Here is a 25018-nt window from a genome sequence, read left to right as displayed (position 1 = left end):
TCAGGGAGGTGACATTTCCGGGGGTGCAGAGTTCGGTTTCACACAGATAAGAAGCCGTTATCCTCCATTTTCCCGGTCTATGCTTTCCCGTGGCAGCGGACTCGGGATATCTCACACTTGTCCAGGTCTTACTCACCGTGGATCCCGGTCTGGTGCGCCATGTCGTGATATCGTGACAGCTCGGGATCAGGGAGCGGCTCTCAGTGGCCTGCGGGGAGGGGCGGGGCCGGATACCGGGTGGGCGGAGCTAGGCCTGAGAAAGCGCAGACAGCCAATGGGAGGCTGGACCGCACGGCGTGCAGGGAGATGTGGAGCATGCCGGGAGATGTAGTCCGGCTCGGCTCTGCTGCCTCCAGGGGGCGGAGCTGTGCACTGTGCTGTCTCAGGAATGTGTGAGAGGCGCTGGGCATGCTGGGACTTGTAGTTCTAGACCCAGTGTGTGACTAGAAGGATTCAGAATGACAAGAAATATTTGCTGACCAAAGTGGCTGCAGTCACACCCCTTCCTGGGGGCCCTAAATGCCTCTTTGAGGCTCATTAGAAGACAAGTGATAATTGGGGCCCCTGTTGGAGATTTTGTATTGGGGCCCATGAGCTTCATGTTCTGTTACTTGAAAATCCTGTCAGCGACAAACAAGAAGCCACAAATGTCCGATCCCCGCCCGGCAGAACGTCCCTCCGGAGCCGCGCTCATCGCCGCTCACCAGCAGCAACCACAGAGCTCACATTCATTATTTCAAAGTTTTTAAAAAGTTGCAAAAGTTTTTTGGCACACGTCGCCGAGGCGATTCCACCGCCTCCCTCCCCCAGGGGGGCATTTTTAAATGACATTAATGTTAGCGCTAATGTCAGGGTAGAGAGTGACATATAAAGGATCGCGAGACGAAAATACAGACCCCGATCTTTCACTTTATTTTAACTTGTGATATTCGTTGACATTTGTTGCTCCAAACTCTTTAAAATGTCGCAAATCCAAAGATCAAAATTAGAGAACACACAATTTCCTAAATGTTGCGGTCATTGTGTCGTCCTATGTGATTATATCCTAACATGAGGAAATTCGCAGGAGCCCTCACCGTGGCCCTGATCCACTCCCGCCTTGACTACTGTAACTCTCTATTAATTGGTCTCCCTCCCTAACTAGACTCTGTCCTCTACAGTCCATCCTTAATGCAGCAGCCAGGGTCTCCTATCTGGCTAACCGCTACTCAGATGCCTCTGCTCTGTGCCAGTCATTGCACTGGCTGCCCATATATCACAGGCTCCAATTCAAACTGCTTGTTCTCACCCACAAAGCTCTCCACAATGCGGCACCCTCCTACATCTCCACCTTCCTCTCTGTCTATCACCCCACCCGTTCTCTACGCTCTGCAAATGACTTGCGACTAACATCCACACTAATCCGAACCTCCCACTCCCGGATCCAAGACTTCTCCCGAGCTGCACCAATTCTCTGGAACGCTCTACCCCAAGAAGCTAGGACGAATCAGAACTTACTCAGCTTCAGGCGCACCCTAAAAACACATCTTTTTAAAGCGCCTATCACACTCCCTATCCGAACTAAATTCACATAGTCCCTCCACAACTTCTCAGAACATAACGCCCCGTCAAACTCCACCGCACCCAGATGCATCTCAAGGTTCTGGCCAACTGGTCCAGGAAGCCATTATCTATCCCCCATTTCCTTGAGATGGCTGTATTGTCATTGTAAATAAGCACTTGTACCTTGTCCCCCCATCTTATTGTAGATTGTAAGCTCTCACGAGCAGGGTTGTCTTTTTTTCCCCTCTAATTATTGTATTTTCTATAACTGTTACTTGTTTGTATATGATCCTGCTGAATTGTAAAGCGCTGCGGAATATGTTGGCGCTATAGAAATAAAGATTATTATTCTTATTATTAGATAAGATATTTCTTCTATTATTATTATTATTATTATTTTCAGGTTATTTCATAGATTGAATTTATTGTAAAGCACATAATAAAAATGTAAATGAGATAAATGTAAAAGAACCCGGATCAAAATTAGAGAACACTTTCAAATATCTCTTCAACTTATTGGTATTAATCTGGCACCTGGTGCTAATTTCGTTAATTATCTGACAAACCCTTTGTAACTGGCAGCCTAACTTTCCAGTTTGCACTGACTTTGCAAAACTGGTGTGCTGTTCCAAAATGACTGAAAGCCTCCGGCAGCAAATTGTCCAGATGAAGGCCAAAGGGGTGACCCTATCATCCGTAGCAAGAGAAGATGGTCATTCCAAGTCTGTGATTTTGAGAATATTGCATCTTTAGAACATCACAAACTTTCAAGTCGTCCTCGCAAGACAAATGCAAGAGACGACAGGATAATGCAGATAATGTCCATGGGTAATTGTTTCATCACTGCAGCTGGAATTGCTCGCCAGTTTAGCACTGAACAGGGTAAGGCTCTGTCTCATCATACAGTGTCACGATGTTTAAGAGCATTTGGACTGAAAGCCGACTCTGCAGTGACCAAACCTCTCATTACCAGAAAGAATGAAAAGGCTAGACTCACCTTTGGTGAGGAGCATGTTGTGTGGACAGAGGAGAGGTGGGTCACAGATCATTCTGTCGATGAAAGCAAGTTTAATTTATTTGGGTCTGAAGGGAATCATTTTGTTCGTCCACAAACTTCGAAAAGACTGGACCAAAAGTGTGTTAAGAAGTCAGTGAAATGTGGTGGAGGAAGGGTCATGGTTTGGGGAATGTTTTCTGCAGCAGGAGTTGGACCTCTCATACAACTACATGGCAGAGAATACAAGTGTGGATCAGAACCTTCTTCACAACACGTAGCTCCTTACTTGTGTTCATCACTCAGTCAGCCAGCAATTTTCATGCAGGACAATGCCCCCTGTCACACAGCAAAACGGGGAAAGCAGTTCATGGAAACAGAAAACATTGAAACAATGAGTCCTGATCTAAACCCAATAGAAAACCTCCGGAAAATCCTTGGTAACAAAGTTATGGCCAAGAAACCCACAACAGTCAAGAGACTGGAAGAAAAGTGGACCATAATCCTACCAGAGCAGTGTGAGAGACTAGTGATGTCCTGTGGCTGCAGATGTGCTGAAGACATTCACAGCGACGGCCGGTGCACGTCCTACTGATTGTGACTGTTGTTACCTGCAGAACATTTTCTGATAATCTTTCTCTGTGCTACAGTCATTGCTGTTCTCTAATTATCATCATCATGTTTTGGGCAAAATAAAGGTTTTATATTGCTAAACTTTGGATCTTTTGTAAACCCTGTTCTAGTGGCATGGTGCACCCCTTACACAAAACCTTCAAATGTTTATCAATGTAGTTTACATTATTTCTGAAAAAGCAACTGATCATACATTGTTCTCTGATTTTGATCTCCAGTGTATGTTCTGGTTCAGTCCGAGGGGTGGAGGAGGAGGAGAACGGGAGGTAATTTGTGAAAAATTGACTTTTTGAAAAGTCGCAATTGATCAATCTGCCACCGACATTTGGAAAACAAAATCTTCACCCACAACGTAAAACGTAAAAAAGAGGCGCAAATCAAAAAAACAGAGAGAAAACGAGTCGGGGCCCTTGGACCATCTTGAGCAGATTTTTTTTTAAGAATTTAGAGCAAAAAAAGACAACAAAAATTGCCAGAGGAAGTAAGAACAGTGACCTAAGAACGGAGATGAATAATCATCTCATGTTTTCCCTAAACATTTCCTGTAAATATCAGTATTTGGAGGAACTAAACCCACAACACACTATTCGCTTCCTCTAGATATTTCCCCAGAAGAAATCCGCACAGTATCAGTCATGGTGGAATCTGTCATCTCCTTTATTGCTATCTGCATAGATCAGTATATAAGTGAGCAGGTTCCGGTGGGATCAGCGTCTACCGTCGCGGTTCACAGACTTTTCGGGGTCCGGTTTCTTTTTATTCGACTCCTTTCATGAACTCTAGGAATTCTGTAGAGACAGAAGATGAATAAATGAGGTTCTGTCACGACGGCCTGCACTGCATATCGTGATATGGTGACTGTTTCCCGCTCCCGTCGTGAACTCACCATCGTAATCGATTTTGCCATCGTTGTTTTTGTCGCCGTCTTTCATCAGCTCCTCGATGTCGTCCTCGGTTATGGTCTCGCCGGTCGCTTGCAGCATGTTCTTCAGCTCCTCCAGGTCAATGTATCCGTCAGCATTTCTGCAGAGATAAGAAGATCCGGAAATATCTACATATTTGTCACGCTCCCCGGCTCCCCTGCCATGCTCCCCGGCTCCCCTGCCATGCTCCCCGGCTCCTCTGCCATGCTCCCCGGCTCCCCTGCCTTGCTTACCGGCTCCCCTGCCACGCTTCCCCGCTCTCAGGTCGCGCTCCGCCGCTCCCGTGCCAGGCTTCCCGGTCCCCCGCTCCACAGCCTTCCTGCCCCATCGCCTGCGGTCCCCAGGCAGCCCGGTCCCCGCTCCCGGCGCCCGTCGGCAACTCGGCCCCAGCCCGGCTCTCCTGCTTCCTGCTCACCGCTCCCTCCTCTGGCTTCTGGCACCCGGGCCTCGCGCATGCGCATTAGGGCGCGCGCGCGGTCATTGACCCTCTCTTAAAGGGCCAGTGTCCTCCAACAGGATATTGAAGGATCAGGTACTGGGTATATAGGGGGATCCTTTCCAAGTGGGCGGGGCCTGTTCTTCGTGTTTTGCTAAGCTAGGAGTCAGGTCTCCTTGTGTCTTGCGGTATACTTACCTATCTCTCTCCTAGAGCCGCTCCTGCCTCGCCATCCGGTCCTGACGATTCCCGAACCCCGAACGGTGACTGTCTGCCATCCCGTCAGTCCATACCATCTCTGATCCCTGTGGTGACCCGTCTTCTCACTCCGTCGGTTCCGGACTCTGCCTGACAACATCTCGGCCTCCGAACCTGAGCTCCGTCACCCGGACTACCTTCGGTGACTCCGTGGTCCCAGGGACGTCTACACTCCACTCCTTCGAACGGACTGTCCTGCTACCTGTAGTGCTCCGGCTACCGGACCCCTTGCCTTCAGTGAGGTGTTCGGCCCAGTGGATCCACCTCCTGGATCTGCCCGTCCACCTGGCCCTAACAATATTCCCCTCTCCCAATGCCTGCCCGGAGTCCTGCCCCTATTTAACTACACTGTTGAAACACTTTGCTGATACTTTGTAATTCTTTCTGTCCCAGCTCCAGTCACATCCAGAGCTGCAGCAATTATTTCTCTAGTCTCCTACTAGGACTCAGTTTCCAGATCTGTAGTGCTGCCACCTGCTGGTCCATGGCCTGTAGAGCATGCCCTGCTGCTATAAAACCTACCCTGAAAATAAGCCCTAGTAGAATTTTTTTGGCACTTTTTGGAGTATCCTTAAAAATTAAGCCCTACTCCAAAAATAATCCCTAGTTGCAGTTCTATAAGGAAGTGTCCAAACAGCTAAAAAAGTGAAAGAATACAGCAGGACACTTCATCAAAGAAAGCAAAAATCTACAAAAGAAAGCACTCACCAGACCACAAACATTTACAGTTGGTAAGTGTCGATAGTGGATGGGCTCTCACACAGAGCTCTGTCAGGTCCTTCACCGGTTTCAGCTCCATTGCACTGGAGCTCTCACAAACAGATCGGGCACCAGTATCACTCCGTGCGAGTGATGCTACTTCCAGTCACCAGGGGGAGCCAACATCTGTAGAACGCAGGGGAACCTGACTGACACAGATTTGTATGTGAGAGCCCATTCATTTGCCAACTCTAATTGCTTGGGATCTGATAAGTGTGATTCTTTTATGGGGTGTCTACTTTCTTTTGGGGGTAAGCTTAGTAGTTCATAGGGAATGATAAATGTAAGCAGATAATTTAACCCTTTGTAAATATAGTCTGTACCCACCACTATAGGACGGGTTCTGCACCATGAGAATAGCGGATCAGATAAGAAAATGTGCGTCTGACCCAGTAATAGGAGTAACACTAAATATTGATGTTCCAGAATGTGATGATGGAATAAATATTGATTTTTTTTTTTTTGTTCAAGAATAAATATGGATTGTTGTTCATGGGGAAATATAAGACGTCCCTTGAAAATAACTTTCAACACTTTCCCATGATTTTAATCATGAGATACCCAGAGTGTGAGGATGCAACATAGAAAAAACTCACAAAGCTTTTTTTTAGGATAAAACCCAAAACGTTATTGACATAGATTACAAATATATTAAAATGAACATGGGAACACACCTTAGAAGGACGGTTAATACTCCCCTTATTTAAAAAACACAAGGTATGTTGTCAGATTATACACCTTTTAATAAATGTATCAAGCACAAAATACATAGGAATCTATTCAAATTAATATATGATTCCCATGTGATGAACTATCTAATTATTGTGTAATAAGTATCTGCACCAGCGATATAGCACAAGCGTTCAGCTGTAATTCAGCTTATTCAATCACTGCTGCAGATGTCAGATTATAACACCACAGACATTGACCTGTGCCAAAGGCAGTAAATCACTATACCACCACCAGTAATTAAGGCTAGCTTCACACTTGCGTTGGACGGCTTCCGTAGCATTGTGTTGTGTGACGGATACAACGGATGCCTTGCATATAGTGACACAACGGATGCTACGGATCGTACAAAACAACTTTTTTTTTTTTTTAATTTTTTTTTTTTCTTCTTTACAGTTTTACCAGCGGCACACTATTGTGAATCTCTCAATAGCCGGCGGCCGGTCGCTCAGCTGAGCGCTGTCACTTGCCGGCGGCCGGGCATGGCGAGCGGGCGCTCAGTTGAGCACTGTCACTTGCCAGCGGCTGGGCATGCCGGCGGGCGGGCGCTCAGCTGAACGTTCGGCCACCGCGAGACAAAATAAAGTTTGTAATTTTAAAAAAAAAAGAGCATGCGCAGTGAAATCCTGAGGATTCTGCTGCTCAAAACAACGTTACATGCTGCGTTCCTCCTGCTGGGCGGAAGCAACGCAGCGTCGCCCAGCGGAAGCAACGCAGGTCCTTTTGGCACAATCCGTCAACCATACAAGTCTATGGGAAACAGCGGAATCCGTTAACGGATTCCGCTGTTTTCCAAAAGGGCGCATTGTAACGGAAGGAAAACAACGCAAGTGTGAAAGTACCCTAAATAATCCCTGGGTGACGGGCCGACTGATTACCATAAACAAAAACTGTTCTGGTTTAAGGAGGTCCGCAGCAGCGATGTCTATATAAGCATAAGTGCCCTAGATTATCCAGCTAATTAACACTAGAACTACTGAGGTAGTCATTTTGACTACTTTGCACCATGTATTTCTATATAGGTGTCACGAGTCCAGTAGTTCTAGTGTTAAATAATTGCTGTAGATCTCCTATTCACCATGTTATAAGCTTTTATTAATATAACATGGTGAATGGGAGATTACAGCAATGATTTAGTTAGCTTGGGAATTGGGAATCATACATTCATTTGAATAGATTCCTATGTATTTTGTGCTTGATAAATTTATTAAAAGGTGTATAATCTGACAACATACCTTGTGTTTTTGAAATAAGGGGCATATTAACCGTCCTTCTAAGGTGTGTTCCCTTGTTCATTTTAATATATTTGTAATCTATTTCAATAAAGTTTTGGGTTTTATCCTAAAAAAAAAGCTTATTGAGTTTTCTATGTTGCATCCTCACACTCTGGGTATCTCATGATTAAAATCATGGGAAAGTGTTGAAAGTTGTTAAATTAGAGTGATGCTCTATAATTAATATTTGGACAAAATTGCTAAGGTTAGGTTCACACTTCCGTTGTTTTAAATCCGTCAGGTCCGTCAGCAACGGATCAGTCATTTTTAAGTTGTCAACTGATGCAACGGATGTGTTTTTCACAGGATTCCTTTCATAGGAATCCTGTGAAATAACTGATCCGTTGCGTCCGTTGCATCCGCTGTGCGTCCGTTTGTTGACGGATCAGTCATGATCCGTTTGTGTTTGGGACAGCCCAGTGGGTGTGCCAACATGCTGGGCATGCTCAGTAGAGCATGATGGAATCCAGCGCTGGATTCTGTCGTAAGACGGATTACGACGGAATCCAGCACCATAGACATACATTACAAGCGTGACGGATGGCGACGGATTCCTGCGCGGTGCGTTAATTTTGACGGCCAGAAAAATGTTATATTCTGCGTTGCTCCCCGCCCAGCGGTCAGTCAAAAAACGACTGACCGCGACGCAGCGGATGCAACGCAAGGTCATCATTCGCAATCCGCCACTAATACAAGTCTACGGGACACAACGGAATCCGCTAAACGGATTGCATTGTTTACCATAGCCGCGGATTGTGACTGATAGATTTTAACGGAAGTGTGAACCTAGCCTAATAAATCCCTTGAAAATAAGCCCTAGCGCATCTTTCAGAGCAAACAGTTATGCGATCACAGGAATGATGTCTCCTGTTATGTTAAACAACAAAACAACAAGATTATGCAGCTCCCTTCATGTTCGGATATTCCATCTTTTGTAGTCAGCCAGTAGTGAAATGGCAGGAGTCTGCTCGCACAAGTGTCTGTTCTTCTGGTGATCTAAGAGTACTTTCACACTTGCGTTTATTTCCTTCCGTTACAATCCACCCTTTTGGAAAACAGCGGAATCCGTTAACGGATTCCGCTGTTTCCCATAGACTTGTATGGGTGACGGATTGTACCAAAAGGACCTGCGTTGCTTCCGCTGGGCGACGCTACGTTGCTTCCGCCCAGCGGGAGGAACGCAGCATGTAACGTTGTTTTGAGCAGCGGAATCCTCTGGATTTCACTGCGCATGCTCTTTTTTTTTTTTTGAAAATCAAACTTTATTTTGGCTCGCGGTGGCCGAACGTTCAGCTGAGCGCCCGGCCGTCGGCAAGCGACAGCGCTCAGCTGAGCGACCGGCCGCCAGCATGCCCGGCCGCCGGCAAGTCACAGCGCTCAGCTGAGCGCCCGCCCGCCGGCATGCCCGGGCGCCGGCAAGTGACAGCGCTCAGCTGATCACCGGCGGTCGGCTGCAGGGAGCGATCAGCTGATCACCCGGCGGCCGGCTGCAGGGAGCGATCAGCTGATCGTTCACAATAGTCTGCCGCTGGTAAAACTGTAAAAAAAAAAAAAAAAAAAATCAAAACGAATTGCGTTGTTTTGCAGCATCCGTTGCATCCGTTGTGTCACTATATGCAACACATCCGTTGCATCCGTTACACAACGCAATGCAACGGATACCGTTCAACGCAAGTGTGAAACTAGCCTAAGGTGTTTTGCTGTTTCTCAGATTTTATCAGTTCTATTAGTTGTTTTATATTTTTAAATAATGTGAAGAAAGTGTTTAAATCAACCTATTTATGCTTTATGTGTGGTGAATTCACTTTCAAGAGTCAGAGGCAAACATTTTACACCAAATGCGAAAAAAAGTGTTATGCGCTTCATTTCGGGTGTAAAGTTTGTGATCATGAAAGTTACTGGGCACCACATGCAGCGGGTTAAATAAGTATTGAACACGTCACCAATTTTTTAAGTAAATATACAATAGAGACCAAAAGTTTGGACACACCTTCTCATTCAAAGAGTTTTCTTTATTTTCATGACTCTGAAAATTGTAGATTCACATTGAAGGCATCAAAACTATGAATTACCACATGTGGAATGAAATACTTAACAAAAAAGTGTGAAACAACTGAAAATATGTCTTATATTCTAGATTCTTCAAAGTAGCCACTTTTTGCTTTGATTACTGCTTTGCACACTCTTGGCATTCTCTTGATGAGCTGCAAGAGGAAGTCACCGGAAATGGTTTTCCAACAATCTTGAAGGAGTTCCCAGAGTTGCTTAGCACTTGTTGGCCCTTTTGCCTTCACTCTGCGGTCCAGCTCACCCCAAACCATCTCGATTGGGTTCAGGTCTGGTGACTGTGGAGGCCAGGTCATCTGGCGTAGCACCCCATCACTCTCCTTCTTAGTCACATAGCCCTTACACAGCCTGGAGGTGTGTTTGGGGTCATTGTCCTGTTGAAAATAAATGATGGTCCAACTAAACGCAAACCGGATGGAATAGCATGCCGCTGCAAGATGCTGTGGTAGCCATGTTGGTTCAGTATGCCTTCAATTTTTAATAAATCCCCAACAGTGTCACCAGCAAAGCACCCCCACACCGTCACACCTCCTCCTCCATGTTTCACAGTGGGAACCAGCCATGTAGAGTCCATCCGTTCACCTTTTCTGCGTCACATAAAGACACGGTGGTTGGATCCAAAGATCTCAAATTTGGACTCATCAGAACAAAGCACAGATTTCCACTGGTCTAATGTCCATTCCTTGTGTTCTTTAGCCCAAACAAGTCTTTCCTGCTTGTTGCCTGTCCTTAGCAGTGGTTTCCTAGCAGCTACGGTATTTTACCATGAAGGCCTGCTGCACAAAGTCTCCTCTTAATAGTTGTTCTAGAGAGATGTGTCTGCTGCTAGAACTCTGTGTGGCATTGACCTGGTCTCTAATCTGAGCTGCTGTTAACCTGCGATTTCTCAGGCTGGTGACTCGGATAAACTTATCCTCTGCAGCAGAGGGAACTCTTGGTCTTCCTTTCCTGGGGCGGTCCTCATGTGAGTCAGTTTTTTTGGAGCGTTTGATTGGTTTTGCCACTGCACTTGGGGACACTTTCAAAGTTTTCCCAATTTTTCGGACTGACTGACCTTTATTTCTTAAAGTAATGATGGCCACTCGTTTTTCTTTACTTGGTTGCTTATTTCTTGCCATAATACAAATTCTAACAGTCTATTCAGTAGGACTATCAGCTGTGTATCCACCAGACTTCTGCACAACACAACTGATGGTCCCAACCCCATTTATAAGGCAAGAAATCCCACTTATTAAACCTGACAGAGCACACCTGTGAAGTGAAAACCATTTCCGGTGACTACCTCTTAAAGCTCATCAAGAGAATGCCAAGAGTGTGCAAAGCAGTAATCAAAGCAAAAGGTGGCTACTTTGAAGAACCTAGAATATAAGACATATTTTCAGTTGTTTCACACTTTTTTGTTAAGTATTTCATTCCACATGTGTTAATTCATAGTTTTGATGAATTCAATGTGAATCTGCAATTTTTAGAGTCATGAAAATAAAGAAAACTCTTTGAATGAGAAGGTGTGTCCAAACTTTTGGTCTGTACTGTATTTCTAAAGGTGCTAGTGATATAAATTTCTCACCATATGTTGGTAACAATTAGTGATGAGCGAGCACGACCAATCAGCGCCCGGCATCTGTCTCCCCGCCTTCGGACATTTGAGCGGGATGTGAGCGCTGCTCTGACTTCCTGCTGAAATGTCTGAAGCCGCGGAGAAGTAAGCCGGCACTGATTGGTCGCTGGGCTCGCATGCCATAACAATGTCACATGGGTCCTGGGAACGCGACTTTAGACATCGCTGGAACCGCGGCCGCACTGGAGATGAGCATAGGCTTATTTATTTTTATGGGGGAGAACAAGGGGAATGACTAGAACCCCTTTAAGACTGAAAAATATATTTAAATCCAGCTAATTTTGTTTTTTTTATGAAAGTAAAAATAAATTGGGGGGGGGGGGGTTGACCAGTGTTATTCACTTTATAGTATCTCAGACCTTCAGGGAGTGATTGCCAGCAGGGTGCATGCAATAGCAGAATTCAGACTGCAGCTCTGGATATGATGGTATATGATCTGTAATAGCAAAGGCTAATGTGACTTGATTGGAAGAACTATGAATGCAGCTCTAAATATGACTGCAATACAAACTGTGAATGCAGCTCTGGATGTGATTGGAGTACAAGAACTGCTACTGCAACAGCAGATGTTACTGGAAAGGAAGAACTATGAATGCAGCTCTAAATGTGACGGCTATACGAACTGTGAATGCAGATCTATATGTGACTGCTATACAAGCTGGGAATGCAGCTCTAGTTGTATGTGTGATTTGTTGATGCAGCTTTGGATGTGATTGGAATATAAGAACTGTTACTGCAACGGCACATGTTGCCTGAAAGGAAGAACTATGAATTCAGCTCTAAATGTAATTTGTTAATACAGCTCCAGGCATGATTGGAGCTTGTGTTCTTGCAGCTCTAAAAATGACTGGACTATGTTTTTTTAACATGCGTTAAGAATGTTTTTTTGCTGCAAAAGTGGATCCTGCTTTTCCAAAGAGAAACGCATGTGTTATTTTACAGGATCCTGTCACTTGAAGTTTATGGGCGGGCATTGGAGTCATGTGACCTGGAGTTAGTGGAACTGGAGAAAGGAAAGAAAGAAGGATATAAAAGAAAGGAAAGAAAAGAAAAGAAAGGAAAGAAAAGAAAGAAAGGAAAGAATAGAAAGGAAAGAAAGGAAAGGAAAGAAAAGAAAGGAAAGAATAGAAAGGAAAGAATAGAAAGGAAAGAAAAGAAAGGAAAGAAAGGAAAGAAAAGAAAGCAAAGAAAGGAAAGAACAGAAAGGAAAGAATAGAAAGGAAAGAATAGAAAGGAAAGAATAGAAAGGAAAGAATAGAAAGGAAAGAAAGGAAAGAAAGGAAAGAAAAGAAAGAAAAGAATAGAAAGGAAAGAATAGAAAGGAAAGAAAGGAAAGAAAAGAAAGGAAAGAAAGGAAAGAAAGGAAAGAACAGAAAGGAAAGAATAGAAAGGAAAGAATAGAAAGGAATGAATAGAAAGGAAAGAAAAGAAAAGAAAGGAAAGAAAGGAAAGAATAGAAAGGAAAGAAAGGAAAGAATAGAAAGGAAAGAAAGGAAAGAAAATAAAGAAAAGAAAGGAAAAAAGGAAAGAAAAGAAAGGAAAGAAAAGAAAGAAAGGAAAGAATAGAAAGGAAAGAAAGGAAAGGAAGGAATAGAAAGGAAAGAGTAGAAAGGAAAGAAAAGAAAAAGAAAGGAAAGAGTAGAAAGGAAAGAAAGGAGAGAAAAGAAAGGAAAGAAAGGAAAGAACAGAAAGGAAAGAATAGAAAGGAAAGAATAGAAAGGAAAGAAAGGAAAGAAAAGAAAGGAAAGAAAAGAAAGGAAAGAAAGGAAAGAAAAGAATAGAAAGGAAAGAAAGGAAAGAATAGAAAGGAAAGAAAGGAAAGAAAGGAAAGAACAGAAAGGAAAGAATAGAAAGGAAAGAATAGAGAGGAATGAATAGAAAGGAAAGAAAGGAAAGAAAAGAAAAGAAAGGAAAGAAAGGAAAGAAAGGAAAGGAAAGAAAGGAAAGAATAGAAAGGAAAGAAAGGAAAGAAAATAAAGAAAAGAAAGGAAAGAAAATAAAGAAAAGAAAGGAAAGAATAGAAAGGAAAGAAAAGAAAGGTAATAAAGGAAAGAAAAGAAAGAAGGGAAAGGAAAAGAAAGAAAGGAAATGAAAGAAGGGAAAAAAAAGAAAAAAGGAAAGGAAAGAAAAGGAAAGAAAATAAAGAAAAGAAAATAAAGGAAAGGAAAGAAAGAAAAAAGAAATCACGCCAGGCTGGTTTCTGGTGAAACAGAATCCTGTCAGCATACCACCGTTCACATGCTGTTTAGTCAGGATCCAGCAATTTGCAGTATTTGGACGCAGCTCAAAAACGCTACAAGTTTTTGGAAAAAGTTAATAAACTGCAAGTCGCTGGATCCTCACTATAACGCAGGTGAACGCATGTTGACGCGAGTCCATTGCAAATGCATTGAAATGAAAACGCATTTGCACTGGATTCGTTTTTGCGTTAAAAAAATGTTCAGGACGCATGTTAAAAAAACGTAGTGTGAAAGCCGCCTAAGACTTGCAAATAATGCTCTTGGTATAACTGAAACAGAACTATGAATGCAGCTCTGGGTGTGACAGGAATCTATGATCTGAATGAGAGAACTATATAAATGCAGCTCTGCGGTTACATTCACACGCTGCGTTCACAGGAGCAGAGAGGTGACAGGCAAGCGTTATATGTGTGGGGGCCATGGATGCTGTACGGAGCAGGGTTTCCGTATGGGCACAAATAAAAGCCTGGGTGAGGTTAGGGAAGCCAGTGCTGTCAATCAACAGTGAGGGGGCAGGGACATGCAAAACCAGTGGGTGGATTGGTGCACTGAGCCTCTTCTTGGTCACACCCAGTGTGCACCGATCACCTAATTAGCATATCTGATTAAACTATAAGTTTCTGCAGAGGAGGCAGTGATTACTAATGGTGCAGTATTTATAGGGGTGATATCCTCTACAGGGCTGTTTGCTTAGTTTGGGCCCTTTAATGATGATCAGCTCTTATGTCTTAAAGGGCCGGTTCTGAATTTGTCGCATCACTCACTTGTCAAACATGCGGAACAGATCTGACAGCTCCTCCTCGGATTTTCCTTTACTGTCGTCTTTCATGCACCGGACCATCATGACCAGAAACTCATCAAAGTCCACAGTGCCGCTGCCTGCAAGAAGGTGACGCCAGCGATGAATGTCACATACACGAGATCTGCACCCCATGCTCTAAAATGACAACTCCCATCATGCCCCTGTGCACCCAGTATGCTGAGACTTGTAGTTTTTCTACAGCTCAAGAGCAACAAGTTGGACTCTTCTAAATGAATACAATGATCCAATAAGAGGCGCAAGTATAACTCTCACCATCCTCATCCACCTCGTCTATCATCTCCTGCAGCTCCTCGGGGGTGGGGTTCTGTCCCAGCATTCTCATCACTTTGCCCAGCTCCTTTGTGCTGATGCATCCGTCCTCCGCATCTTGGACGAAAATATCAAAAGCTGCTCGGAATTCTGAGAAAACAAATATTGGTGAAATTCACAATTCGAGTTATGTCATTTTTAGCCACTTAAAGGGCCATTATAGAGCATAGGATGAATTTACATCTGTGCATCTGCTGATTTCCCGAAAAGACTCCCGGCAACCACTTATCTCTATATCTGCTACCAGCATTGGGACAGGAAGTGTTATCATGGGGACACAGACACAGAAGGTCTAACCAGAAGTGGTAAATGCTACTTCCGAACTTGTCAACACATATATAAAATATCTTAGTGCACCTTTGTGTTGTAATTCCCTAATATTTTTAAGACCTCTGCTTGCTGTCAGTCATTCCTTTTTTAAGTATGCTTCTCACCGCTGAGGGTTTGTTACATGTGCGTCCAATCTAAATTGTTCTTTGTGATTTAGGCCTTTTTCACATGTCCGTGCAAAACACACACGTTTTGCACGGTCCATGGTGTAGGCGCATATGTCTGTGCATGTGTGCATGTGTCCGTGTGTGTGTTCAGCGTGTGTTGTCAGTCTTCTCTCTATCTGTGATAGCACACGGACAGCATGTACATCTATATTCACCTGTCTCCGGCGCTGCGGCTGCTTCCGGGTCCACGGTGCAGTGAATATTCATGAGCATAATGAGCGGGCCTGGAAGCAGCGCCGAAGACAGCAGGGCTGGAGACAGGTGAGTATTGAAAATCATTTCTTTTCAAAGACGCTTGTTTCCTCCGGTACATTTCACATGGATCACATCAGTGTGCGGTCCACATAACACCCGTGCTGCTGGAGAAAAATTGACAAGTCACCTTGTGGAGTACACGGACACACGTATGCTCCACACGGTCACACGGTCCTTGTGTAAACATAGACATCTGCGAAAACCCATTGATTTTAATGGGTATTGCGTGTGTATGTGTCTAGTATGTGTGAAAACAGCCATATTAAACCATATTAAAAAAAAAACATGAAAAATATATGAAAAACCATATTAAAATTAATGGGCTTGGTGTCCGTGTGCTCCACATTGTGACATGTCCATTTTTCTACGGCAGCACAGGTGTCTCACGGACCACACACTGATGTGATCTATGTGACATCAGTGTGACACGTACCGGAGAAAACACATCTTTGAAATAAATTTATTTTCCATACTTACCTGTCTCCAGCGCTGCTGTCACTTGCTTCCGGGCCCACTCATTATGCTCATGAATATTTACTGCACCGCAGACCCGAAGATAGCAGCAGCGCTGGAGACAGGTGAGTATAGAAGTACATGCTGTCTGTGTGCTATGTGGATGTGACTCGCCCACTCCAGGGCCTTAGGTGACTCGGTGTCGGGCTGGACTAGTCCGGGGTAGTCAGCGGTGGCAGGGCCCGACTCCGGGACCCTGGTGGAGTCAATTAAAATGGCAGTATATATAAGATTCGTGATGCCACCTGTGGTAATTTGCAGCTATGGAGCCGCAGCTGCTGGAAGGGACCTCCGGGGCTGGTGTTATGGCAGCTGAGGTGTTTCTTGCTCTCGACAGGTAGAGCGGATACCCCGGGGCAACCTTTGGTGCTTGGTAAGGTCTATGGTGTTTGATGATGTGGTGCAGGATAGAGCAGACGACACAGGGCTTGCAGTTAAGATGTTTACTCACTGTTAGTCTCACAGTTGCGCGGACCAGTTGCCCGCAGTATGTCAGGATCCGCTGTTGTGGGCCTCCGCCGATCCCAGATAGGTCAAGGGTCCGTACCGGTGCACCCCTCTGTGTGTCCTTTCTGGCTGTCTCCCAGCGCTCAACTGTATTGGATTGTCTTGCGCCTCCACCACAGGGCCTGTACATAGGTGGCTGACCCCAGTCGTACCTTGCCCTCTTCACCGGGGATCTGTGGCGGGTTGTGGCCCTGGGCGCTTGCAGCAATCTCCCAAGCTTTCGGTTTTACTTTAAGGAAATGTCTTTCTTCCCTCAGTCTAGGGACCGTCCCTGATTTTGCAGCCTGATCCCTCCACCCGATCTTCTAGTGGAACAGGTCACTTGACAATTGCCCTTCCGTGACCCTGGAATCCCTTCTTTCGGTGTCACCTGGGCCTAACAAGACCCCAGGATCTCCACCAGGAACCTCCTTCTCTCCTTTCCTTCTGGAACTGACTGACTTGTTCCTCTGCTCACTCTCTCTGACTCCTCCCACACTCCCCCCTTGCTAGGCCCCACCCACATCATTGGGACCAATGAATGGGACTTACGGCCCCATGACCTGATCGTCTATGGGGGTTGCTGCTACTATCCCTGACCCGGTGTATGCCTTCCAATTGGTGTGTGCAGGTTTTATCTGTGGACCGGTGGTTGACCCTATTCTTACCCGGGATGGGATACCACACCTCTGGCTGAGGTGCAATATCTCTGTGGCGACGGAAACCTCAGGGGCGCCACAGATGTCTCATTAATAGCACACTGACAGTACACGGAACACACACATACACGCACACACATACGCAGCTTCACCATGGACCGTGCAAAATGTGTGTTTTGCACAGATGTGTGAAAGAGGCCTTACACATACTGCAGAAAACACGTGTTGTCATAAAAATAAAGAATTTTTATACTTACCTGTCTCCAGCGCTGCTGTTACTTCCGGGTCCGCTCATTATGCTCATGAATATTCACTGCACTCAGCGTGGACCTGGAAGTAGCAGCACCGGAGACAGGTAAGTATACCAGCTCATGCTTTCCGCGTGCTATCCGGATGTCACACAGATTACAAAGGGAGAGCACACACATACACACACACACATACGCACCGTCACTACAGACTGTGCACAATGTTAGTGTCTTGCACAATGTTAGTGTCTTGCACAGACGTGTGAAGGAGGCCAGAGCATCAGGACAACAGAGATGTTTGCTGCTTCTATGTTTGACTCACAAAGGATTGTGCAGACTTGATATAAGTGTAACAAACCCTCAGCTGTGAGAAGTTTAAAGGACAGAATAGGCTTTCAGTTCCAGGATTAAAAAAAAAAGTGTTCCCATTCACTGACAAACGATTTACAGATATGAAATGAAAATTCCCATGTTATTTGGTATTTACCATTTTTTTGCTCATCTGTAAGTTGCTCAACCTGAAAAAGAAAAAGATGCCGTAATAACAGAGGAAAAAACAATGATTGGTGTCACTGTCATTACACAATGTTACAACCGAGCCGAGAATCTGTTACTGTGGGACACATTGATGCTTGTTATGTATGATGCCCATTGTAACAAAGCTCCAGCTGTGCACAGGACCAGACGGGGCTTTAACTTCTGATTGAAAGAAAAAAATATTCCTATTCACAGGCAGCAAGCACAGATCTAGAAAAAGTTAAGGAATTGAATATTTTCTTGTTTACAAACTATATACAATTGTGATTACGCAGCAGTGTCACAACAATGGATCAACGGACGCTCCGATGCTTCATCATCACTAAATATAGGAAGTCCAATGGAGTGACAGAGGATTATTTCTGGCTCAGTGATACGGACGCCGGCGGCTGAGATTAAGCACTTTGTTCTCAGCGCTGGCAGCGAAACCGGAGGGGCCTTCATCGCCTCATCCACTAACAGTACCAAGAGCGGCCAAAATCCACCCACATACAAGTGCAACTCAATAAATTAGAATATCATCAAAAAGTTCATTTATTTCAGTAATTCAATACAAAAAGGGAAATACATATATTATATAGCGTCATTACACACAGAAGGATCTATTCCTATATATTATATAGAGTCATTACACACAGAGGGATCTATTCCTATATATTATATAGAGCCATTACAGATAGAGGGATCTATTTCTATATATTATATAGCCTCATTACACACAGAGGGATCTATTCCTATTTATTATATAGAGTCATTACACACAGAGGGATCTATTCCTATACATTATATAGAGTCATTACACACAGAGGGATCTATTCCTATATATTATATAGAGTCATTACACACAGAGGGATCTATTCCTATATATTATATAGAGTCATTACACACAGAGGGATCTATTCCTATATATTATATAGCGTCATTACACACAGAAGGATCTATTCCTATATATTATATAGAGTCATTACACACAGAGGGATCTATTCCTATATATTATATAGAGTCATTACACACAGAGGGATCTATTCCTATACATTATATAGAGTCATTACACACAGAGGGATCTATTCCTATATATTATATAGAGTCATTACACACAGAGGGATCTATTCCTATATATTATATAGATCCCTCTGTGTGTAATGATTCTATTTAATATATAGGAATAGATCCCTCTGTGTGTAATCACTATAATATATAGGAATAGATCCCTCTGTGTGTAATGACTCTATATAGTATATGCGTTTCCCTTTTAAGTCTTTGAGGATATTCTCATTTATTGAGATGCACTTGCATAGTCCAAAGTGCACCTCACCTAATGTGGGGGGAGGCCCACAGGTACAAACCGCAAAACTGCGGAGATCTTCAGGACCATGCTTTTCTGAAGTTTGACAGTAATGTAACCACCGATCTCCAGTGCTAAGCGGCATTCTCAGTGATGTCACTGCTGATCTCTAGTGATGGATAGGCGGCATTCTCAGTGATGTCACCGCTGATCTCTGGTGATGGATAGGCGGCATTCTCAGTGATGTCACCACTGATCTCTGGTGATGGATAGGCGGCATTCTCAGTGATGTCACCGCTGATCTCTAGTGATGGATAGGCGGTATTCTCAGTGATGTCACCGCTGATCTCTGGTGATGGATAGGCGGCATTCTCAGTGATGTCACCGCTGATCTCTGGTGATGGATAGGCGGCATTCTCAGTGATGTCACCGCTGATCTCTAGTGATGGATAGGCGGCATTCTCAGTGATGTCACTGCTGATCTCTAGTGATGGATAGGCGACATTCTCAGTGATGTCACCGCTGATCTCTGGTGATGGATAGGCGGCATTCTCAGTGATGTCACCGCTGATCTCTGGTGATGGATAGGCGGCATTCTCAGTGATGTCACCACTGATCTCTGGTGATGGATAGGCGGCATTCTCAGTGATGTCACCGCTGATCTCTGGTGATGGATAGGCGGCATTCTCAGTGATGTCACCACTGATCTCTGGTGATGGATAGGCGGCATTCTCAGTGATGTCACCGCTGATCTCTGGTGATGGATAGGCGGCATTCTCAGTGATGTCACCGCTGATCTCTGGTGATGGATAGGCGGCATTCTCAGTGATGTCACCGCTGATCTCTAGTGATGGATAGGCGGCATTCTCAGTGATGTCACTGCTGATCTCTAGTGATGGATAGGCGGCATTCTCAGTGATGTCACCGCTGATCTCTAGTGATGGATAGGCGGCATTCTCAGTGATGTCACCGCTGATCTCTATGGATAGGCGGTATTCTCAGTGATGTCACCGCTGATCTCTGGTGATGGATAGGCGGCATTCTCAGTGATGTCACCGCTGATCTCTGGTGATGGATACGTGGCATTCTCAGTGATGTCACCGCTGATCTCTGGTGATGGATAGGCGGCATTCCCACTGATCTCTAGTGATGGATAGGCGGCATTCTCAGTGATGTCACCGCTGATCTCTAGTGATGGATAGGCGGCATTCTCAGTGATGTCACCGCTGATCTCTAGTGATGGATACGCGGCATTCTCGGTGATGTCACCGCTGATCTCTAGTGATGGATAGGCGGCATTCTCAGTGATATCACTGCTGATCTCTGGTGATGGATACGCGGCATTCTCGGTGATGTCACCGCTGATCTCTAGTGATGGATAGGCGGCATTCTCAGTGATGTCACCGCTGATCTCTGGTGATGGATAGGCGGCATTCTCAGTGATGTCACCGCTGATCTCTGGTGATGGATAGGCGGCATTCTCAGTGATGTCACCGCTGATCTCTAGTGATGGATAGGCGGTATTCTCAGTGATGTCACTGCTGATCTCTAGTGATGGATAGGCGGCATTCTCAGTGATGTCACCGCTGATCTCTGGTGATGGATAGGCGGCATTCTCAGTGATGTCACCGCTGATCTCTGGTGATGGATAGGCGGCATTCTCAGTGATGTCACCGCTGATCTCTAGTGATGGATAGGCGGCATTCTCAGTGATGTCACCGCTGATCTCTGGTGACGGATAGGCGGCATTCTCAGTGATGTCACTGCTGATCTCTAGTGATGGATAGGCGGTATTCTCAGTGATGTCACCGCTGATCTCTGGTGATGGATAGGCGGCATTCTCAGTGATGTCACCGCTGATCTCTAGTGATGAATAGGCGGCATTCTCAGTGATGTCACCGCTGATCTCTGGTGATGGATAGGCGGCATTCTCAGTGATGTCACCGCTGATCTCTAGTGATGGATAGGCGGCATTCTCAGTGATGTCACCGCTGATCTCTGGTGATGGATAGGCGGCATTCTCAGTGATGTCACCGCTGATCTCTGGTGATGGATAGGCAGCATTCTCAGTGATGTCACCGCTGATCTCTGGTGATGCATAGGCGGCATTCTCAGTGATGTCACCGCTGATCTCTAGTGATGGATAGGCGGCATTCTCAGTGATGTCACCGCTGATCTCTGGTGATGGATAGGCAGTATTCTCAGTGATGTCACCGCTGATCTCTGGTGATGGATAGGCGGTATTCTTAGTGATGTCACTGCTGATCTCTAGTGATGGATAGGCAGCATTCTCAGTGATGTCACCGCTGATCTCTGGTGATGGATAGGCAGCATTCTCAGTGATGTCACCGCTGATCTCTGGTGATGGATAGGCGGCATTCTCAGTGATGTCACCGCTGATCTCTGGTGATGGATAGGCGGCATTCTCAGTGATGTCACCGCTGATCTCTGGTGATGGATAGGCGGCATTCTCAGTGATGTCACCGCTGATCTCTAGTGATGGATAGGCGGCATTCTCAGTGATGTCACCGCTGATCTCTGGTGATGGATAGGCGGCATTCTCAGTGATGTCACCGCTGATCTCTGGTGATGGATAGGCGGCATTCTCAGTGATGTCACCGCTGATCTCTGGTGATGGATAGGCGGCATTCTCAGTGATGTCACCGCTGATCTCTGGTGATGGATAGGCGGCATTCTCAGTGATGTCACCGCTGATCTCTGGTGATGGATAGGCGGCATTCTCAGTGATGTCACCGCTGATCTCTAGTGATGGATAGGCGGCATTCTCAGTGATGTCACCGCTGATCTCTGGTGATGGATAGGCGGCATTCTCAGTGATGTCACCGCTGATCTCTGGTGATGGATAGGCGGCATTCTCAGTGATGTCACCGCTGATCTCTGGTGATGGATAGGCGGCATTCTCAGTGATGTCACCGCTGATCTCTGGTGATGGACCTGTTACATTGGAACCTGAGTTCACACTGCAGGAACGTAAAGGTTAATGGTGAATTGTAGAATATTCCCATTTTGGAGATGAAAGCTGAGTGAGAATATTTCCCATAATCCTCAGTGGTTTATTTCGGGCGCTGGTTGTAGGGGGATTTTGTGCAGAATAGACAGGTGGGTGATAATCTCCATTGTCTGTAGTAATGTTACTATATATAGTGAGAAGATCACACGACCTCGGGGCCGAGATACGAGGACACATTGTGGGGATTAGGCCGATCGCTGTGATGTCGGCTCCTGTTATATCGGCATCTGGGAAAGCTGGGTGACCACCTCTATGGCTTCTCTGCAATGTGCATTGGTCAGGTCTGTATATAAGGACTGTATATGGTGAGGGTCCGCACGCCTCGTCCCTCACTGGTCACCAGCCCCTACTGCATCGTTACCACCCAGGCTCTGTATGAGGATCGTTCCCCGGGGAGACAAATCTGACAGATCCTCGTCCTGCGCAGACGTCTCCTCATTATAGGACCGAAGACCTCGGGTTTATCAAGTGCACAAAATCCTGAATGTGGACAAAATCTTTATATCTGGAATTTCTGGTATTTATTAGACCAGAAGATTCAGTTATCAAGGACAAGAATGTTCCTGCCCATTCTGTCACTCACTTTACAACAGTAATGGCTGATAACAGTGAGCAATAAATTGTAATCACCTGTACTACAGTCTCTTCTTCCCAGTAATGGCCGATAACAGGGAGTAATAGATTGTAGTCACCTGTCCTATAGTTGAGTCTCCCGAGCAATGGCTGATACTAGGGAGTAACAGACTTTACTCACCCATCCTACAGTTGCCTCTCCCCAGTAATGGCTGACAACAGGGAGCAATAGATTGTAGTCTCCTATCATACAGTCACCTCTCCCCAGTAATGGCTGATAACAGGGAGTAATAGATTGTACTCACCTATCCTACAGTCACCTCTCCCATGACTGATAAGAAAGAGTAATAGTTTGTAGTCTCCTGTCCTATAGTCGCCTCTCCCTTGGCAGATAGCAGAGAGTAAAAGATTGTAGTCGCCTCTCCCATTGCTGAAAACAGGGAGTAATAGATTGTACTCCCCTGTCCTACAGTCTCCTCTCCCATGGCTAATAACAGGGAGATATAGATTGTAGTCACCTGTCCCAGTATTGGCTGATAACAGGGTGTAATAGATTGTACTCCCTTGTCCTACAGTTGCCTCTCCCATGGCTGATAACAGGGAGTAATAGATTGTAGTCGCCTCTCCCATTGCTGATAACAGGGAGTAATAGATTGTAGTCACCTGTCCCATGGCTGATAAAAGGGTGTAATAGATGGTAGTCACCTCTCCCATGGCTGATAACAGGGAGTAATAGATTGTAGTCACCTGTCCTACAGTCACCTCTCCCCAGTAATGGCTGATAACAGAGAGTAACAGATTGTACTCCCTTGCCCTACAGTTGCCTCTCCCATGGCTGATAACAGGGAGTAATAGATTGTAGTCACCTGTCCCATGGTTGATAACAGGGAGTAATAGATTGTAGTCACCTGTCCCATGGCTGATAACAGAGAGTAATAGATTGTACACACCTGTCCTATAGTCACCTCTCCCCAGTAATGGCTGATAACAGGGAGTAATAGATTGTAGTCACCTGTCCTACAGTCACCTCTCCCCAGTAATGGCTGATAACAGAGAGTAATAGATTGTAGTTACCAGTTTCAGCATCTGTGCTTGCTGTTGGTGAATGAGAACATTTGCTATTTACATCCAGAGGCTGAGAGCCTGTTCTGACCTGACACTTCTCACACCTGCGGATTTGTTACAATTGCATCTGGTCTGGACAATCCTCTGTTAGTGACATCAGCCATCACATCTTTGTCCTGTTTGTATACGGTATCAGTCTAGGAGGATTATATATAGATCGGACACAATGTAACAACCCCTCTGCTGTGACAGGTAATAGATGAGGATTGGTTTTAGTGTCTGGCTGTTATAGGAATGTCGCCGTTTAGTTGCAGCAAGCAGAGATCTTGAAATTGGTGAAGAATTTAAATGTAAAGTGTATTGGAGACTTTGTGTCGCAGTCACATCCATATATATATATATATATATATATGTATGTATATACTGTATATACTGTATATATAGTCACTTACCGCTGCCTTGTAGATGTCGTCCATGATGGGAGGTTCAGGGAGCGGAGCAGAGATGAGTGCGGCAGCTTCAGACGTGCGGAGTGCGGAGCTTATATGTGAGGGGGACAGTGTGAGGTCCCATCCCTGCGCCCGGCCCACCCTTATAGGGAACAATCAGGGGCCTATTTATACCTCAGCCGGACGATGCATTGTCCTCAGCTCGGGGGACTCGTCACATTGGGCATTGTCCCCATTTTCAGACCGATGTACCATGTCAGAGCCAAAAATGTGACGGAACCTAAAGAAAAATCCAAAAATAAAAAGGGAATAATGTGTAACAAGTGGAATCGCTCCACTCGGGGCATTCAGGTTATATGGACACATTGTATCAGTATCTGTGGACTGGCGAGTGGGACACATGTAGGGGGATTAAATGGAAATTTTTGGAGAGGTTTAGATATTTTCAGTCTCGGGACAGTAGCTGGAAATCCTGATTGGCATAAGTCCACATCAGTGTCCTCGTACGCACATGCGGCCACTATTCAGACCAGGCAGAATGTGGAGATTGATGGTGATCACCTGCAATCAGGGGCGGAAAGATCACAGTCAGACCCGCAACACACATCCGTGTAATTTGTATGTGTGCGGTACTTATTTGCACGTACCGGAGACACGTACACACGGAGACCCATGTTATTCAATGGTAGATGGCACACACGTAAAATCACACGGAACGTGTGTCCGTGAGGTAAGTACGTGTGTGCGCTTTTCTACACGGACGACATGTCTGTTTTTGGCTGGCAGCACGCAGGCACGGACCCGCTTTAGTCTAT

At 45.3% G+C, this 25018-nt stretch overlaps 2 protein-coding genes across 2 annotated transcripts in view; both read right to left on the bottom strand.

Moving 5' to 3' along the window:
* TWF2 (twinfilin actin binding protein 2) overlaps positions 1-234 on the bottom strand; it is a 12039-nt gene extending 11805 nt beyond the window's left edge. The window contains 1 exon segment of the mRNA XM_075321625.1: positions 137-234. Within this exon segment, the coding sequence (XP_075177740.1) occupies positions 137-161 (25 nt within the window). The 5' untranslated portion in view covers positions 162-234.
* A 3574-nt stretch (positions 235-3808) lies between these two features.
* Positions 3809-24305, bottom strand: LOC142249176 (troponin C, slow skeletal and cardiac muscles). Its single transcript, XM_075320777.1, has 6 exons — positions 24207-24305; positions 17751-17781; positions 14549-14695; positions 14238-14352; positions 4056-4192; positions 3809-3957 (listed from the first exon to the last, which is right to left on the bottom strand). The coding sequence occupies exons 1-6, from the start codon at positions 24228-24230 to the stop codon at positions 3926-3928; spliced, it is 486 nt and encodes a 161-aa protein (XP_075176892.1). The 5' UTR covers positions 24231-24305; the 3' UTR covers positions 3809-3925.
* Positions 24306-25018: the final 713 nt, after the last annotated feature.

This window comes from Anomaloglossus baeobatrachus, chromosome 8, assembly GCF_048569485.1.
Source record: "Anomaloglossus baeobatrachus isolate aAnoBae1 chromosome 8, aAnoBae1.hap1, whole genome shotgun sequence".
NCBI classification, from domain to species: Eukaryota; Metazoa; Chordata; class Amphibia; order Anura; family Aromobatidae; genus Anomaloglossus; species Anomaloglossus baeobatrachus.
The sequence above is the reverse complement of the archived record's forward strand: the minus strand, read 5'-3'. Positions and strand labels throughout refer to the sequence as shown.

What these genes read in the sequence shown, in the direction of transcription:
- LOC142249176 (XM_075320777.1), bottom strand. Translation starts at nt 24,230, where the DNA reads ATGGACGACATCTACAAGGCAGCG. An exon ending in TACAGATGAGCAAAAAAATG is followed by an intron (nt 14,696 to 17,750) that starts GTAAATACCAAA and finishes TTGTTTTCTCAG; the next exon opens with AATTCCGAGCAGCTTTTGAT. An exon ending in TGGCAAAATCGATTACGATG is followed by an intron (nt 3,958 to 4,055) that starts GTGAGTTCACGA and finishes CTGTCTCTACAG; the next exon opens with AATTCCTAGAGTTCATGAAA.